At 34.2% G+C, this 20,506-nt stretch overlaps 1 protein-coding gene across 1 annotated transcript in view; it reads right to left on the minus strand.

Moving 5' to 3' along the window:
• Positions 1-20,506, minus strand: part of LOC145692442 (pickpocket protein 28-like) — a 207,021-nt gene that overhangs the window by 73,496 nt on the left and 113,019 nt on the right. The window contains exon 2 of the mRNA XM_081767750.1: positions 6,324-6,426. Within this exon, the coding sequence (XP_081623876.1) occupies positions 6,324-6,426 (103 nt within the window). The remainder of the gene's footprint in view (positions 1-6,323; positions 6,427-20,506) is intronic.

Raw genomic sequence — 20,506 nt, forward strand, 5'->3', positions numbered from 1 at the left:
CGAACTTTGAGAGCCAGAAGGTTTGTTTGTTTTACAGAGTTCTCCTATCTTTAGTGTTTTTAAAAAGTTGGTCACATGTTCTGAATCATGGCCATATTGTGCAGGGCCGTCATCTTGAATAGTCCTTTCGTATGTCCTAATTTTCTCTGTAATCGTTTTAAATACATGTAGCTCAATCTGTAATTGTTGCTAAGTTATTAATTATACCTCGTTCGTTTTGCAATAGTACAACCTTTTAGTTGACATTAATCACTTGTCAGTAGTAGGTACAAGAGGGAAGTAAATGAGGGTAATTTAAAAATTTCCCTCAGACTTTCCCTTTTACTTATTTGTTGCCATTCTTAGATTGCAACGATGGGTTCTAGGCGAGAAAGAACATTTACGGATATTTTCTGTTATTGGTAAATACATATTGAAAGTTTTGCCGTCATTCATTCACTAGCAGAAGAGTAATTAAATAATTTGTATTTTATGATTTCGGGCACTCAAACAATGTTTTGATTTAATGGAAGTACTTTCGTCACATAGAAAGATCTCCAGCTTAGACTGTAACTGCCGTAGAAATACAAATAATATCTCAATCTAGGTGGCTTGCCAGTAGTGCCTATGGGAAGGAATGAAAAATGTGGAAAAAACGCTTAAAAGTTTCCATTTTCCCCTTTAGTACTGTAAGTACTAGAGAAAATTTATTTTTGAGTGAGTTGGCAGTACTCCTGGAGTCTTAACTATAACCAAAAGTCGAGGTTAACGTCCAAGCTGTCAATAAAGCAAAGATTAGTGCGTATTTAAGTAGGCTACCAGGCCTAAGACCCCCCCCCCGAAACTTTAAATACTATATTAAAGTAAATTAAATATCTTGCAGAATTTTCACATCTTTAGGAATGAAGTTAGTAAATCTCTCCGAAACAAAATCATAAATACTTCACTGGCGAAGATTAATGATTTAAAGATAAGTGATATACAATTTTTTACCTTATAAATTACTGGTTGTTCCTGTGAATCTATTGAATATAACATATTGACCAAATACTTCATAATTTGCAAAAGATAGATTGAATACGATTTATATCTCAAAGTGTTTGCCTTTGATTAGAAGGCATCATCAAGTATTCAACGTAGATGTGATACCTTATTTCAGATATCTTATTTTTTGATACACAATGGCTTAAAAAACACCGTTACATATGACTAATTCTCTAGCAATAGACTATTTAGGTAGATCCAGGATTCTCCTTACCATATTCAACCTTCATGGAGTATGCCGCAGTTGTGATAATGTACTAAATCAAGATCAAATGCTAGTAAACAAAACTATTATTATTGATAAAGGATACCGTGTTCCCATACAACCGTCAATAAAACCCCACATTGCTGTTTGACGTTGTGGATAATTTCGACAGAGAATAAGGTACATTTCTGGAATGAATGGAGCTCATGATATAGTACTTGTCTTGTTTCAAGGTCAACATCTGAATGATTAACTTAATGTTTCGTCACAAGAACCTGATAGTCCAGTGAGATACATGGGAACGTTTCGCATTGATATCACTTCACAAACTCTCACTAAAAGTATAGATGCACAAAAACTATTGTACTACACAAAGCCAAAAACAACGTGCAGTAACCTTCGTACTTTCGTTCCTAGCAGCGACCTAATTACATCAAATGATATAAAACAGCCAGGCAGAAATTTGGATCTCATATGAATTCTTCCCAGATTTCTTTAAAAATCCGACGTACCTCAAGCAGATTTTCCTCAGGAAGTTGAGATTCCCTCTAGAAACTCCTTTCTAAGTGCACTGTCTGAACATCTATCTGACAGGACCATTATGGGACACACTCCAATTCTACTCTACCAGTGTCAGTCTATTTATAAACAATGTGTAATTTCCAAGATATCTTGTACCAGTTAAATGTTGAAGAGAGTTCACTGTGATGCGACGAAGGAGTATAACAAAACCAGCTACTTCAACCCAGATTCAACCCGAAAAATTTTCCAACATATATGTTTGTCTTGGAGAATTTCATTTTCCAAAAGTCGTGCTTGCATGTACTAGTCTATACCCCCAGGGCAGTGGAGTTTCGAAATTCTTCCTCAGACTCAAACCATGGGTCCACACATTTCTGAAAGTGATTTAAAAGGAAACCACCATAGCAGGGGAGTTAGACCTATAGAAAGGCTTTGTGAAGCAATGAAAATTGGAGAGGAAGTCTTTCATGGAACAGATTAATGTAACCAAGTATTTTGAATTGTTCTCAACAGTTAAACGCATACAGTTATCAGTGTAGGAAGAACAAAGTTTAACTAAATCGAAAACCTGAGTGCCATCAGAATGGAATTTGAGAAATTTAGAGAAAGTGGAGCACAAAGAAGTGAAATGTTTGCTTATTAGAAGCAGTTTGTCTCCAAGCTGGTTCCTCTTCCCCGAGACTTAATTCGAGCGGATAGCGAAACTAACTGGGACTTGCATGTGTGTAGCCTAAGAGAGGGTTTGCCATTTTTCGTCTAATTTCAGAGAAGAAATTCTGCACGGTGGTGTACTCTATATTACAGCTATTGCTTAAAACTAGAACAAGAATACCTGCTTATTTATAATGAGTTTAAGAATGGACATTTGACAGTTCAACATAGTAACAATAGATTTAGCAGTGTTACATTGGATCGAGCATTAGAGCATCACCACAACAAGCAAGCCAAGGGGTATGGAGGTATAATCGGTGTAACAGACGAAAAGAAGCCCTGACAAAACACGATCTTATCAAACGTAAGAACGAAAACATAACATCTTTTTAAGACAGTTTTGTGGCCTTAATGAAGATGATGAATATTCTCTTCATCACGAGTTTTCAGTCTTTAACAATTCAAGAGCAGCAGAATATTTCAGAGGTGTTAACACTTGTTCTTGAGCGAGAAAATCCTTTCTTGAAAGTTGTGGAATTTCTATCTATTTTGATAGGTGTGGAATTTCTAACATTGTAACTGGAACAAAAAATGATCAAGTAATAGCTGAGTACATACTCTGTATATAAGAAAAAGGAGATACTAACTATAGAAACTTCGTTTCAGAAAGGCTGATTGAGAAATCCAAAAATATTCTAGATCCCAAAGACAAACAAACGTATATCTGCTCCAAGAAACAAATACCATTATTCGATTCATAGAAATAACATGTTCAAGAAGTTTCTACATTGAGACACTACTAAAATAGGGGCGGAAAAAAATGTTGATCCTATTGGTGTACAGTAATTGCTAGTAACCCAAATGTGTCCCTTGCTGTTAACATGGATACTTTTTGGGGTTTAATCCCGAACAAAGCACGTTAGCAAGAACTCTTCATTGAGTAGATTGTCGATGAAGGAAATTGCGCAAAATCTGTCAATGTGGGAGGTCACAAACAACCCAAAGTTATACCTAAAGTTAACAGGACTCTGTGAGTTTTAATATGAATGTGACGAAGCTGATAATGGGATCATGAAACACATCGAACACATGCTCGAAACTGATTCCATTGAAAGAGTTATGATTGCCTTAACAGATACACATTTTATGTTTTCCGCACTAAACCATTTCAAAACGAGTTATCTAAAATGTGGCCTGAAAGAACTATGGATTGTGAAAGACACACAACCATCTATGAGGTACATACCACTTCACAAAATGGTAGAGAACTGGGCAACACTCTTTTATATGTTCTTCCTGTTGTTTACAATTTAACCGACGGTGATACCACAAGTAAGGTTGGGACAAAACTTATTGCACTTAAAACAGCAATGATATCGAGAACACTGTTGAGCAATTTTGGGATTGCTCCCTTGGATGAAGGAATGATACAAAATGCCGAACTTTTTATCGCAAAAGTACTTGGTTCATCAGATACGGCACGATTTGAAGAATATCACACAGCAAAAGCTATAAACTTTTCTCGACTACGTCCGTCACCATCATCGGTAGTCTTTCATATACAGCGTGCATATCTTCAGTGCTAAATATGAAAAATTATGCTGAATGAAACCCAAACACGGAATCTATTAAAGTATGGTTACACAGAAGAAGCAGACTATCTTAAACCTACAATAACGACTGAACATTTGCGACCTCCCGAATTTGTCCCCCCTTTTACGTGCAAGACATACGCAAAACTTAATGTTTGTCATGTCAGAGTAAAATAAATACCGTGTTGTTCATTCTATAAATGTGAAGTGAAGAATATGTGTGTAAACGTGAAATAAAAGTATTAGTTTATCAGTCATTTCGGTACTGTAATGTAGGAAGAATAACAAATTGTCATTTGAGAATATCACTTAATATCAAATTTGGAGAGCATTTCTATGTTATAAAATATGAAATATTAAAACGTTTTTTATTTATGTCTCCGCTTTTGAATTAAAGGTCGAAAATGAAATGAAATCTTTAAGTTTTACATCCCAGGATTATGCCGGTTAGGGTAAAGGAGACGGTGATGAATGAGAGGTGGAATGAAAAAACTGGGTGGAAATGGGAGAACACCCGATAAAACCTAGGGCACGGTGTTTGTTCACCACAAAGTCCACACGGCGCGAGCTGGGATCGAACGTGAGACCCCAGGCACCGGAGGTGAACGCTGTACAACTGAGCCGCCGCGCCCCCTAATTAAATATTTGGTATTAATATTTAGTGAATTTCAAAATCAAATTGGCATGTAGTTACACTTCTATCTTTAGTGTTTCCACATCATTAAAGGAAAATATCCAGGAAAATATTTCATGTTAATTTTATATTTATTTCTCTTATACTTCCTTGTCATAAATTATAATAACACATATGTTACCTTAGTCCACACTATATGTTACATCTAATCAAACGAATTATGAAACGGGATATTAATTGTGTCCCTGTAACAGTTATAGTCTGAGCTCGAGGTCTTTCTATGTGACGAAAGTAATTCCATTAAATCCAAAGATTGTTAGAATGAGCAAAATCATAAAATGCAAACTATTTTTTTTAATTTTCTGCTAGTGAATCAATTAAGACAAAACGTTCAGTATATATTTACCACATAACAGAAAATGTCCGTATTTTTTTTTTCTTTCTCGCCTAGAACCCAGCATTGACATCTAACAATGGCAGTAAATAGGTGAATGGGAAAATTTTGAGGGAAATTTCCAAAATTTCCCTTCTTTACTTCCCTTTTGTGTGTATTACTTCGAAGTGATTAATATCAGTTAAGTGGCTGTATTATTGCAAATCAAACGAGGTATGGTTGATAACTTTGCAACAACTACAGCTTGAGGTAGATATATTTAAAATGATCACAGAAAAATTTAGGAAATACGATAGCACTTATTGAAAATTGTGGCTACTCTGCAATAATGACCATGATTCGGAACATGTAGCCAACTTTTTGTAAAACACTAAAGGTAGTAGAACTCGGTAAAACAAACAAATTTTCTGGCTCTCAAACTTCCAACAGGACTCTCTCTAGCTGCTGGATTAGCAATCTGTATACACTGAACACAATATTTTAACTTTTTAGAATTCATTACATAGCATGGACACTTTATGAATGATCTTTCTCCGACATCAATAACTATGATCGATTCTAGTGCAAAAGTCCACGATTAAACTTTCGGAAGCCCAGAAAATCACATGTGCAAATAGAACCACTGTGAACTATGTGGAATTGGCAAAGATGCTCTATAATGTGCTAAATTTGATCCTGTTTCTTTTCAAATTCAATCAGTGTAGGCTGAAGCTGAAGTTGCTGCTACTTTAGATACTTTGCTTTGAATTGTCTGTTTTGAACTATTTTGTAAAAGTAATTGTCGGTCACTAATTCGTTTGCTTTTGAATTTTAATGAGCCAATAACAAATAAAGCAGACTTTTGTAAGTACTTTGGTTGGTGTATTTACTGTTAAGGATGAGAGTTTTAATTTTATTTGACACATACTTAGTTTATTTATTTAATAACTAATTGATATTTGTTGATATAATTGTTAACGATCTATATATACAGTATACTGAAAATGAAAAATGTGTGAAAATGGAAATGGAAATTTGAAATTAAGTTAAAACAGTCCGTGAAAAACTATTCTCCTTAAAATTTCATGCATTTTTGAAAGTTACCTAAATGCACTTTGCATCACTTATCTCGAGTAAAAATCCACCTATTGTTTGTACCCATTGAAACAGTAGATTTTTGTTTTATGTAGCTTAGAAGCTCAAAAGAAACGTTTAACTTTCAACAATCAAATCCCGTTTAATCATAGTTAATAAAGACCAAATATCATATATTAGGAAACATTTTTCAAAATAAATGTATCTTAATGTTATACGTAACTTTACCTCTGTATCTTTAGTGATGTAAAGTGCAGCAATTGGTTTGAAGGTTTCGCTGCTTGCAACTGACTGATTGTAAATTTCCTCCGTTGCAAATTCAATTCCATGCCTGAAATGAATTACATAATTCTTTTTAATTCAAATGAATAATGCAGAAATATTGGTAATTCAAAATGGTAAACACTTGCGTCATATGTTTCTTTGTCATAATGAATGACAAATTTATATATTGTTTTTCTTCCGCAAAAAACTAAAGAATCAAAATTAAAACAAAACTATACTATCCAAATGGTAAAGTATCGCGATCACGAAGTTGTTTTGTTTCTAAATTAAGGACAATTATCATTGAAACGTCTGTGAAAGTCACCGATTCCTCTACTTTCCAAAATATGGGAAGATGTATATTTAATACGACTTGTATAGTAACCCAAATACTGCTAGCATAGTACAATATGAATCCGAAACTTCTCAAGCTATTGATATAAGCTATACGTTGTTGGAAAGCTAGGTATATAATATTTTCAATGACATATTGCAGTTTTCTTTACTATTCGCGTTCGCAAATTCTGTAGGAAATATTGGAGTTGCCTTGATGCGTTTACTAAACAACGATAGAAACAAGAAAGTTTAAAGTACTTTTTCTTAATACAACGCACACAGTATCCGGAAACTGAAATTACATACCTTCTTACCTTCTAGTCTAGAATGGTCAAAAACGTGTAACAGAAAAGCATTGAAATCCGAGTTCCTGAAAATGCCTTTGAAACTCCGCGAATATTAAACAGCATGACTTTGCCGAAGATTAAACCCTGGGCGTCTCACATATATTACACATGTTCTGCCTCGAACATTCAGTCACTTTAGAAAAATAAAAACCCTAACTTGATTTTGCTATTATTATTCTCAGGAGAGAACCATGAAACCAAGTAACTGACTATTACTCTTGTATGATAACTCGAGTAACATGCGATGTTACGAAGACGAAAAGTTAAACTTATTATATTCTTACATACCATCGGCTACACTACCAGTTGCTCACAAAGTCGGAATTTTTATCGTCATTCCACCTGAGTCTCGCCAAAGAAGTAAACTAAATAACGAAGACGGTATTTCCATCAATTTCAAAGCAAAGTAACTCCACAATTTCTTATTCCTGGTACACAGTTACATTAACTAATACAATGGGAGTTGAATGATCTGATTCCAGATCTAGAACTACCTAAAGATAAAGCAGAAATGTTGGTGTCAAGTGCAGTAGTGCTATTCTCTTGACAAGACAGAAAGTGGAACTGTTTATCGTGACTACTTCACTGCATTCCTTCTCTTTTCAAAACTGAAATTATCTTGATATTTTGCAACGCCGTGTAACGTGGGATTTCAAGGCGAAGGTAGGATGAGAGGATATTTTCAAACCGATTATAGGGAACGAAAGTTTGCATAAGGGAAGTAATGACAACGGTGATAGACTCGTGAACTTTGCAACAACCAAAAACCTAATCGTGAAGAGTACAAAATTTCCACATCGCGACGTTCATAAATACACTTGGACATCACCAGACGGAAAAACACATAATCAAATTGATCACGTTTTAGTAGATAGAAGAAGACAATCTAGCATAATTGACGTCCGGTCGTTTAGAGGGGCTGATTGTGACACTGATCACTACCTGGTAGCAGCGATAATACGGGAGAGATTATCGTTGAATAAAGGTAATACTCAATGTCCGAAAACGGAGAGATTTAATTTAAAGAAATTAGAAGAGAGCCAGGTAAGAGAGGAATACCAGATTGAAGTTTCGAATAGATTCTCGGTTTTAGAAGACTCAGAGTGCACTAGTGTTGAGGATACTTGGATTGAAATTAGAGATAGCATTAAAAGTTCAGCAATAGAAAAATTGGGACACGCGGAAATACGTAGGAACAAACCATGGTTCGACCAAGAATGCATTAAACTAGCAGAGAAGAGAAAACAGGCAAAATTACGGAGGCTACAAAATCCGAATGAAATAACTACACAAAGTTTCGCAGATATCAGGCGGGAAACTTTCAAAACTTTTAGAACAAAGAAACCCCATTTTCTGAAAGCAAAAATTAAGGAACTTGAAGATAATAATAAAATTAGAAATATACGGAACATGTATAAGGGGATCAGCGAATTTAAGAAAGGCTATCAACCTCGTGCTTATATATTAAAGAAATCTGACGGGGCAGTTCTCACTGATACGGATAGCCTCTTAAATAGATGGAAAGATTTCTTTGACGATTTGCTGAACACGCAGCCAAAAACTAATGTGCGTGGAGAAAAGGAGATACACACCGCAGAACCCTATATTCCAGAACCCAATCGAATAGAAGTGGAAGCCGCTATAAAGAAATTAAAGAAACACAAATCTCCGGGTGTAGATGAAATTCCGGCTGAGTTAATTTTAGCTGGAGGCGAAAAATTCTGGAACAAGATACACAAACTCATTCTCCTTATCTGGAACAAGGAAGAATTGCCACAAGAGTGGAAAGAGTCAATCATTGTTCCAATTCACAAGAAAGGCGACAAAACTGACTGTAATAATTATCGAGGCATTTCTCTTCTGTCAACATCCTATAAAATCCTTTCAAATATTCTGTTAGCAAGATTGACCCCATACGCAGATGAAATTATTGGAGATTATCAGTGCGGATTTAGACGAAATCGATCAACTATCGACCAAATATTTACCATTCGCCAACTACTCGAAAAGAAGTGGGAATACAATACCCCGGTACATCAACTATTTATTGATTTTAGAAAGGCTTACGACTCGGTTAGGAGAGAAACATTATACATCGTTCTTACAGAGCTTGGAATACCGAGAAAGCTAATTAGATTAATTAAGATATGTTCAAGTGAATCCCAAAATAAATTCCGGGTAGGAAAATTTTTGTCCACGAGCTTCCACGTCGAAAATGGCCTGAAACAAGGAGATGCGTTGTCGCCATTATTATTTAACTTTGTGCTGGAATACGCCATAAGGAAAATCAAAGATAGCAACCAGGGCCTAGAGTTGAACGGCATTCACCAGGTTATGGCATATGCTGATGATATAAATTTAATAGGGGATGATAGGAGAACAGTAGAAATAAATGCAGAGATATTATTAAACGCTTGCAGGGACATGGGTTTAGAAGTAAATGCAGAGAAAACTAAATACATGGAAGTGCGTCGGGACAGTAATACGGCAAATTGTGGAGGCGTTAAAATATTAAATAATACTTTTAATAAAGTGGATAGTTTCAAATATTTAGAATCAATATTAACAGACGAAAATCATATTCACGAAGAAATTAAATGTCGACTAAAAGCAAGGAATTCGTGTTACTATTCGGTTCAATATCTCTTGTCGTCGCGAATTCTGTAGAGGAATTTGAAGCTTAAAATATATAAAACGATAATCATGCCTGCTGTTCTGTATGGTTGCGAAACATGGTCACTTACTCTGAGGGAAGAACATAGACTGAAAGTATTTGAGAACAGGATCCTGAGAAGAATATTCGGACCCAAGAGGAACGAGAATGGGGAATGGCGAAAGCTTCATAACGAGGAACTACATAGTTTATACGATTTACCAAACATTGTTAGGGTCGTCAAGTCTAGGAGGCTTGGGTGGGCAGGTCATGTAGCTAGAATGGAAGAAAGTAGAAACGCTTTCAAAGTCTTGACTGGTAGACCCATAGGAAAACGACCATTAGGAAGACCTAGGCGCAGATGGGAGAATAATATTAACATGGATCTCGGAGAGATAGGAATACAAAGTAGAAACTGGATCCAATTAGCTAAGGATAGAGTTCAGTGGAGAGCTTTTGTGAACGCGGTACTGAACCTCCGTGTTCCATTGGCCATAGAGTTAGTTAGTTAGTTAGTTAGAGTTATCTACGACAATTGAGTACAAAACTGATAATTTCAAATTCTTCCAAATGCATCTCTTCTCCTTTTTAATGTATTAACACACGCAATGTATTAATATTTCATGTATCCTCGTCACCAAAAGTGCCTTCACATCGCCGTGACGTGTATGTGACCGCGCGGTACTCCAAGGAAGGGATGGTTGTATAAGAATTTGTGATTAATTTTGAAGAGTTTTTATTTTGACTAGGGAATTAGCATAGCTATAGGGAGTAAAGACACAGATTTGAAGCACTAGTGCACTGTCATTGAAGCATCAATCCACGAAGAGATTCGTATTCTCATTTTTTCTATTTATTATTTTATATGTGAAGTTAAACACCACAATATGTATCACTGATATTGCAGATCGTATTTTTTAAAAAAATCGTGTCTGTAACCTATTGTCAAAACATTCATCTCCAGACATGATATAGAGAGAAGAGAAAGAGATACGACATCTGTAATATAGGTATGTGATTCACTAAGTAACTGTAGAAATTAGTTAAAGGACACGTAAGGGAGCGAAAAGGATGTCTAGAAGTCTGAACTTTTTAGAAACGTCCTAGATATGTGAAAATATAGTTAAAAATTGCAAAAGGTATCATGTAATTTATCTTCCTTTCCTTATATTCTAGTATACTTTTTCTTTCACATCCAAACATCTCTATTCAGAATTACGAGATAAAGGTGAAGAGAGAAACTTGTCTATTTTAAGAATTACATCAGAAAAATCTTTCGACTTAGAGTAGGTTCGAACTCGCAACTGTTGAAACCATAAATCAGCGCTCTCCCTATTGAGCTAACAAAAGCTGTTGCAAAAGCTTGATTTCTGCAACTACCGGTTGCTGAATGGTGTGTATTAACGAAGTTGGTCGATATAATTGCTTCATATAGCTATTGCAATAATAATAATAATAATAATAATAATAATAATAATAATAATAATATACTTTAAAATGTCGCATTTGTTAAAAGTTTGACGTGCAGAGTAAGTCCTAATATGAGATTTTATTAATTGTATATACGAGGGTTGTACGCGTACGGTACAGAAGCCTTGCATCCTCCAACCATAAAGAATGTTTCGGTTTGAACCTATGCGTGTCCTAAGAGGAAGGAGGAAATTGAAAGAAAGAAAAGTGGTTTAGAAATTATGCAAAAGTAGAATATCTCACGAGGTGAGGTGATATAGAGTTAAGCGTGTTATTCAGCTGTGACTCTATACAAGACGTGCATCTACGACTTAACGTGGAACCCGAACCACACGACTCCTGCCGGGAATCGAAACTCGTATCACCTCTAGTTCTATCATGGGAGACACAGGAACATGTAAAAATAATCGAAAATGAACGATATTAATGTTAAATCCATAGTTTTTGAGTAAATGAATTATGATACCCTCTATATCGTTCACATCAAAGTTTAGCATTATCGGCATGGAGGTTTAATGGGAAGGGTGAAAATTAAAAATTCCTAATTGAAAGATATGAGTGTTTATTCAATAGTTTTCCGGGTCGCTGAAATAAATAATTACACTCCCGATACTATTAAAGCCCAAAGCTTTACTCTTTCGTTAGCAGGAAGTTTATTCATTTACTTAACTCAGGAGACCTTAAAGTTAAGGATATGAAACTAGAAGCATATATTTCGAATTTAAAATTATTAGATACGTATTGTAGCTTAGACTTCTAAGGAGGGGAAGGGACAATTTATGCAATGATTTCCTTCACATTCGAATAAAATACTGTCCCATTATATTGCGAAAACTCATTTCGAGTAGTGTCATTGCTAATAGTTTTCCGTATTTGTTTAGACCCCTACTCATTTATAACAGTATCTCACTTTTCCTGTGACGAGAGCAACACCTAAGAGAGCATTCAGTAAAGTAAATGCCATTAAAATCTATATTCATAGCCCAGTGGTGCAAATGAAATTGAGCTCTTTGGCAATCTTTAGCATTGAAAGCGAAAAAAGCCACAACATTGGTATTGGAAAAGTAGCTAATGAATTCCTCTCCGAAAAATGTTCACCCGGACATTTATTTTACAGATGGTGGCTTACAGTTATACTTTAGTTTGTTGAAATTGCTCCATAGTTGTGGGAGCGAGACACTATAGTCATCCGTAATAAGGGGGGAAGTGGCATGTAAAAGTAGTCAAATATGAACAACATTAGTATCGAAATCATAGTTTTCGTGGTCGCAGATGAATAGTAACGATGTTGCTTAAGTTCAAGTTAAGCCTTGGTTGGCATGGAGGTCAGAGTGGGAGGGTGGCAGGCAAAAAATAGTAATAAATAAATAAATAAATAAATAAATAAATAAATAAAATAAAATCGAAAACATAATTTATTTGCGTCGAATTTATTTTTTTCGGGATCTCTGACACAAATAGTAATATTCCAGATGTGGTATATGACGAAGGTCGCCCCCATTCGCATACTGTTTCAGAGGAGAGAACCGGTGAAGATTTCAGAACAGTTCCTTTGACTTACACTAAGTTTCAATACACTGACAGTGAAGAGTGCTAATACACAAATACTGGTGCCACATCCGGACCTATCAGAGGTATGATTTCTGGGGAATTATCGTTACTCCAGGAAGGCATTATCACTTGATCAATCCCTAAAATTCTTACTGTTTTACAGTGGCGTAGGGAGGAATTTATTTCAGTGATCGAAAGCATTTTTAGGGGTAAATTGTTCAGATGGTAATGTATACGTATACTAAATTCGTTTGAAATCCCTCCAGGAGCCCATGTTGCATCGTACGTTCAACTGTGCTTTTTTCTGAGTCAAAACTTTCTCTCTCTCTCTTTCTCCCGTAGCCAGCCCAAAAATTTAGGGGGGGGCCCGACCCAACCATATTATAGTTCATTTGCAAGCCTACCATGGAAATTTTGGGAGGTCAGTGAAAATTTAGGGGGACCCGGCCCCCCTAGCCCCCCCCCCGTGGATACGGGCCTGTGTATATATATATATATATAAAAACAGTAACAGGGTCGGTTGTAGACATTTCGTAAGTGAAAGCAAACAATATTTAGGCGCCCCCGCCTAAATGATAATAAGAGAATAGAATGCTGTAAAGGACAAAAATTCTTCAGATAATTGTTACAATTATAAAATTTCTTCAATATATAATAATTCAGTCTTCCTGTGAGTATTAAACGAAAATGTCGAAATTAAAAAAACTAATTATCTGTGGATGAATCTTGACCAAAGTTCCAGTTTTAATAATTTATAATATTTTTTATTAAATAAGCACAGAAAACAACTAAAATGTATACTTAAGATGTATTTTGAAAATACAGTTAAAACATCAAAGTCGAAATAGAATAAAACTCATGAGCTTCAAGCCTAACATTATCACAGGTTTGATTTTGACAAAGAGATATGCTCTTACACTTCATTAAAATCATATTTAAATAGTGTTTTCTAGTTATACAAATATGGCAATTAGCTTAATTTCTCGTTGTCTTTGTTACTGAAAAGTTCATGTTAATAAAGACACTATTCTGGCTTTCAATTTGGCAAAATCTCTTATTATTGCATCCATATCAATTTCATTCAAAATGTCATTTTCAATGGCCATCAAAGCTAGTCCATTTAATCGTTCTTGTGATATACTTGATTTCAAATAATTCTTTATTAATTTTAGTTAAACTAGTTCAATACACAACAAATGACAAAAGTATGTGTCTTAATTGATGTTTAATTTGTCCCAGATTAGGGATGGTACCGAGACCGAGCGCCTTTTATATACCGAGACGAGACCGAGACCGAGACGGCCTTTTATCTACCGAGACGAGACCGAGACGAGACTGACAGGAGACTTAGGTCAGTCTCGAAAGTCTCGGTCTCGTCTCGAATATTGATATAGACAACTATTAAGATTGACATTTACTCAAAATTTCTTTCGTTGCTGTATTAGGTAATATGGCAACGGTTGACTAATGTTCAGTGGCATATTTAGGGGATGGCTATCGGACAGAAGCCCCTCCCGAAATATATTTCTGATCATTTTTTCGCATTGCACGTACAACAAAAATATTTCTTACTCGTTCTCAAGCCTCTCCCGAAACAAAATCCACTGCTGATGTGTATAGTCATCTCTGTCTCTCTCTCCCTCTGTCAACATATATATATTGTCAACAGAATACTGTGCTTGTGCCTATGAAGCTAAGGGATGTAAATAGTTGCACAGTATTTGTTGCTTCTACCTACTATCCAGAGTAGGTAGGAAACCAGAAACTCCTTCTATCTCCACCAACCTAAAACTTAGGATTTATATTGTATGACATGCGAAAGGTGATATGATTAAAATTGAGAATGTTTACCATTGAACTCATTTATTCAATTATAGTTTATAGTAGAGTTTTAGTAGGATGTTTGTATGTGTTATATTAAGTAAAATAGTTAATTCGCATTGCATAAAACTATCTGTGAATTGGTCAAAGATTGAATATCAGAGATGTTATTCTAGCATACCTTGATGAACGAGGTTCGAACTTCAGACTTCAAAGTTCATTTCCAATTCCTCACAGCGGATGGATGTCCACTGGAACGTAGTTCGCTGTTGATCTCAATAATGGCTCTATTGAGACTACGACTCCCAACAACTGATCCTCTACAGGTCTCTCAGCCCCGATCTACTACGGGTCTCCCAGAACTGATCTTGATTCCCTCAAACATTAGGTTTTTATCATCATGTTCGTGATGACGAATTTTGTTGTTGTCGATTGCATATTCTGACGTTTTACATCTCTGAGCCGAAATTGTGCTTATTCACAATTTCTGCATTTTCTTTCATTGACCAGATTCTCTAGACAGCTTATGTCTGCGAAATTTCCACTTTTACCTAATTTTAGTTATGTGTCTGTGTTTACAGAATTTTCACAACGTTTGACATTTATATGTTTCGTATTTGTTATGTTATTATTATGACACTGCAGACTCGTGTCTACTTCATTAAGAAACAACAAGCATCAGCAATGCATAATGATGATATAACATGTCTGCAACCTAATTACAGCAATTTAGAATAATAAACAAAACATTGTAATATTTCTCTCTTAAACCAATTAATGAAATTAATAAATTTTAAATCTTAACATTTTCTATAATTTTGGAGTGTCGTGACACGCATACCGTGACACGCCCCCACTTTAAACTGAGGCATCTCCGATGCCGACTAGATCTTTGCAAAAGATCGGCTTTCGGAGAACTCACTGTATATGAAATTTCAAAATTATTGATTAATGTGAAAATTTACAAAATAATTCTTTTTAAATCGAAAGCCAAAAATTATTGTCCAAAAAGAAAACAAACAAAAATTAATGATTATTAATTTTCACGAATTTTCTTTTTCCTGTTTTTCTTTTTCCAAAAGTTCATTCAGTTCTTTTTTTTTTACTTATAAATTCACATCTGTTTAATAACAGCATACTGAATGTATCTGCCATCTATTGTCAACACTCAACACTACTTGAACTTTGTTCGTTGTAAACACAATAATGAATGTTTCCAACCTAAGTCCTTTCTTAGGGAAATTGAAACTAATCTATTAATATTCACTTTATATATCCATACACACTATAGTATTTCTTTATACACTTTCACTATAAATTTCCATTTAAATTCACAAAAACACTAAATCACTAACATAAACAGCATTAAAGTTTCCGCAAACTTGACCTAAATTGCTCACCATAGTTGGCAACTCAATGTCAACCTCGCGTCAACGCTTTTATGCAAAAACTGTTGAACTCAGCAAAACTTCATCTCTCTCATCTTCTTTCTGCGACTTCCGTTCAACCTTGACACGATTACATATCCACTCTACGTGTAAAGCGTCTTTCCGATACATAACGGTCTACGTGCACTCACTCTTACAGTTCTATTGTATGGTACAATATCATCTCTATATCGTGATCAACCAATTCATAGTTCAAATGCGAATTATATGTAAATCTGAATATATTACTTTTTCCTTTTTTTTTTAAAAAAAAATGAAGTGTGCAAAATACGTGATGCGTGATTTCGTGTGTGAACGTGTTGTATATTATTTTTTTTTCACATCCTTTATTATGCTATATATCATCTCTACTTTTAATGGTAAGTACTCTACTATTCTATTAATTACTTTATTAAATTTAAACGTTATTTATAGTACTATACATGTTACATTTACAAATATTTTAATTTCTATTATTAATTATGTTCCCGTAACCGATTTTCTTGAGTTATTGTTATTATTAAATTACTTATTTATCACAATTCACTGTATACAAAACATATTTACCGATTCGGGATTTTCTGATGCAGATTCATATTTCCATGAATCTGGGAAGGCTTTGGTTGTTTCCTCGCGGCCTGACTCGCAAGACATCTGATAAATACCATTTTGCATACAGTTACTTTATTTATTTAATTAACTTTCATTACTCCTATTTATTTAAAAAAAAAATTATTAAATCTCCACTCTTCTCCATACTCAAAATCTTATTTATTTATTTAACTATTTAATTCTGTCAAAATCGGGTATAAAAATCACATAAAATCGATATCTCGATGTCATTTCGATAATAAATAGTACATTAATTGTACTTCATACTTGTCTATTCCTAGTTCTTAACTTAAACGTCTTTAGTTACTGGCCTTGTAACCCAAAAACTATCTAAGCCATTGTCACATTCAGGTTTAATCAATAATAATAATTAATCAATAATATAAATATAATAATCTTAATAAACTTAATAATAATTAATAATAATATAATAATAAAGTAATGTTAACTAGCGCTAAATAATAATTCTTAATTAAATCATTTCTTGCCAAATGGCCTAAGCGTTGAAACGAAATCTCTGATCAGTTTAATAAACATGATACTTTAATTCGTCTCTTAGTGTTCTATATCTATTAAGGGTATCTTCACTGACTGCATATCGCAAAGTCCTATTTCCCCTAAAAATCTCTTTTAGTAAGCTTATTTCTTATAGCTATCTCTAGAGCTCTATATCTTAACTAGTATTTATATTCATTGCTTACTTATATATTTATTTAGCTAGCTTCTTGTTTTTTTTTTATTAACATTACTGTAACATAATAATCATAATTTCAATAATATAATAATCATAATAATAATTAATAATTAATAAGCGTCAATTCCAGTCATAATAAAATATTTCAAGATTAATTAAAATCTTGCCTTGTCAAATCCATAATATATTGTCTATTAATCTATTTTCTATTAACTTAGCTATCTATTTCTATTATCTTCAGCTATTTTCCTTCTCTCTTTATTTCTCTTTCCAGATCTTTCCATCTCATTTTCTCATTCCTTAATTTAAATGCATGTGATAAGTATATTTTTGTACCTTTCCTTATCCTAGGAACTTAACTATTCTAACTTAATCGCTAGATAGCAAGTCTATTTTCTATTCCTAATTTTCCTTAACATTTAACTTATTTCTATGCCTATAATCCAATTACAAAAAAAAAATTGATCTTCCTAGTACTCGACTAAATAGGTAAGATTCACTAAAAAAAAAATTCACTGCTTTGCGAAACGACAAGTGGGTATCTAATTCCTCTCTGTACCGCCTTAATGTCGCCGAAGACTTATGTGTTCCTACAAATTTTCGTGAGAGGTTTGGCGCACTCCCAGTTCAACGTCACGAAAATGTGATTTCTAACCTACCTAGGTTTTCCTATAAAGAATGTCCTAATTACGTTGAATATATTTGCTATATTTTTTTTTAAAAAAAAACTTAATCACTACACATTTAAATTTAATCGATCCATTTTTTTTCATTCTTTCTTGCCTTTTCTCCTTATATTTGCTAATATTTACTAATATGTTCTTATTCTTATATTTTTTTTCCAGATAGCTTACTTAAAATTATCCTTCATGATCTAGTTATTTAATCCTATTTATTAATTTTAAAAATCCTTATTACTTTCATAACGTATTATTTACTATGTCTTGAAGACATTTCCGTTTATTTACTTTTATTTTAACTTCTAATATTTACTTCCTTTTTTAAATTCATTTTTAAATTACTTATTTAAATCTTACTCAAAATATTAACAATTTACAAATCCTACACCCTGATTACTTATTATAATAAATCTTAATAACTAACCTATTCCTAAAATCACTTATAATTTCTCTAACTATAATCTTATTTAACTACTTGTGTCTATATGTACCTGAATCCTATAATATAAAACTTACATCTATAATTATGTGTATTTACAACTATGTCTATCCTCTATTTACATGTCTAACTTTAAAATTTACTGGAACGCTTCCTACTTCTCTCCAAAAAAAAACTTGCAAACGCTACTGTATCTAACATGATCTTTTCCCTAGATACAATTAACTTTGACTTCTTCTGCAGTGAGCTAAAAGTCCCTACTACATCAGCAATTTGAATTGCGTCTGAGCAATCATATGTATTCTTAAACTTTTCGAGCCATGTGTTGACCCTTGCCTGGTCGACACATTCTCTAAAGATTCCACTTATCTGATATGATTGGCCATCTAACTTTAAACCAAAGAACGTAGCGTTCTTTAAGCTTAACGATACTTCTACCACACCTGATACCACTGACAAGAAATGCCTGTGATAACCTAATTCAATTAGCTCATTAACATCAAAATCTTTTCTCTGAAAGGTCACCATGTACCATTTTTGATACTTCCACCGTTGTCTTTTTTCTCGAATTATTTCTTCTTTCTCGGAAGAATATGTAGGCCCATATTCACTAAAACTTCTTAACACACCCAAGTCTAACCTATAATATCTACTGTCTGTAAACATCGTCGCTGGTTCGCCATTATCCTGAAGAACCGGATAATGTTCCTTGTGATTATTTACTAAAGATAACATGGTTCTATCTTATTCTATTTCTACACCTATAAGTACGGGTGGGTGGTACGGGTTTAATTTTAACTATTACTCGTTAATGAAATACTTAACTTGTTGAAAATAATCCACCTAACGCATGTTATTACTTGGCGTGCAAGAGGTTTATTTTAACTGAGATTGAACACCAGAATCTCCGCCATGTCAACAGATACTGTTTCAGGGATCGAACCTAGAGTCACCTTCACTTTATCACTAATGGGTTACTAAACTTATTAAACAGTAAACCTCCCGGAAATCGAACCAAAGGTCGCCTCCACCATTTCAACCTCCTTGCGGGAGCGTATAACCAACTGGCAGCTGCTCCAGTACCCCGCGGACCCTAGTTTGTATAAATGGTTGTAATTACAGTACCCAGCATCTCCACCATGTCAACAGAATACTGTGCTTGTGCCTATGAAGCTAAGGGATGTAAACTAGTTGCACAGTATTTGTTGCTTCTACCTACTATCCAGAGTAGGTAGGAAACCAGAAACTCCTTCTATCTCCACCAACCTAAAACTTAGGATTTATATTGTATGACATGCGAAAGGTGATATGATTAAAATTGAGAATGTTTACCATTGAACTCATTTATTCAATTATAGTTTATAGTAGAGTTTTAGTAGGATGTTTGTATGTGTTATATTAAGTAAAATAGTTAATTCGCATTGCATAGAACTATCTGTGAATTGGTCAAAGATTGAATATCAGAGATGTTATTCTAGCATACCTTGATGAACGAGGTTCGAACTTCAGACTTCAAAGTTCATTTCCAATTCCTCACAGTGGATGGATGTCCACTGGAACGTAGTTCGCTGTTGATCTCAATAATGGCTCTATTGAGACTACGACTCCCAACAACTGATCCTCTACAGGTCTCTCAGCCCCGATCTACTACGGGTCTCCCAGAACTGATCTTGATTCCCTCAAACATTAGGTTTTTATCATCATGTTCGTGATGACGAATTTTGTTGTTGTCGATTGCATATTCTGACGTTTTACATCTCTGAGCCGAAATTGTGCTTATTCACAATTTCTGCATTTTCTTTCATTGACCAGATTCTCTAGACAGCTTATGTCTGCGAAATTTCCACTTTTAACTAATTTTAGTTATGTGTCTGTGTTTACAGAATTTTCACAACGTTTGACATTTATATGTTTCGTATTTGTTATGTTATTATTATGACACTGCAGACTCGTGTCTACTTCATTAAGAAACAACAAGCATCAGCAATGCATAATGATGATATAACATGTCTGCAACCTAATTACAGCAATTTAGAATAATAAACAAAACATTGTAATATTTCTCTCTTAAACCAATTAATGAAATTAATAAATTTTAAATCTTAACATTTTCTATA

The sequence above is a fragment of the Thermobia domestica genome, chromosome 8 (assembly GCF_964235325.1).
Source record: "Thermobia domestica chromosome 8, izTheDome1.hap1.1, whole genome shotgun sequence".
Taxonomy (NCBI): domain Eukaryota; kingdom Metazoa; phylum Arthropoda; class Insecta; order Zygentoma; family Lepismatidae; genus Thermobia; species Thermobia domestica.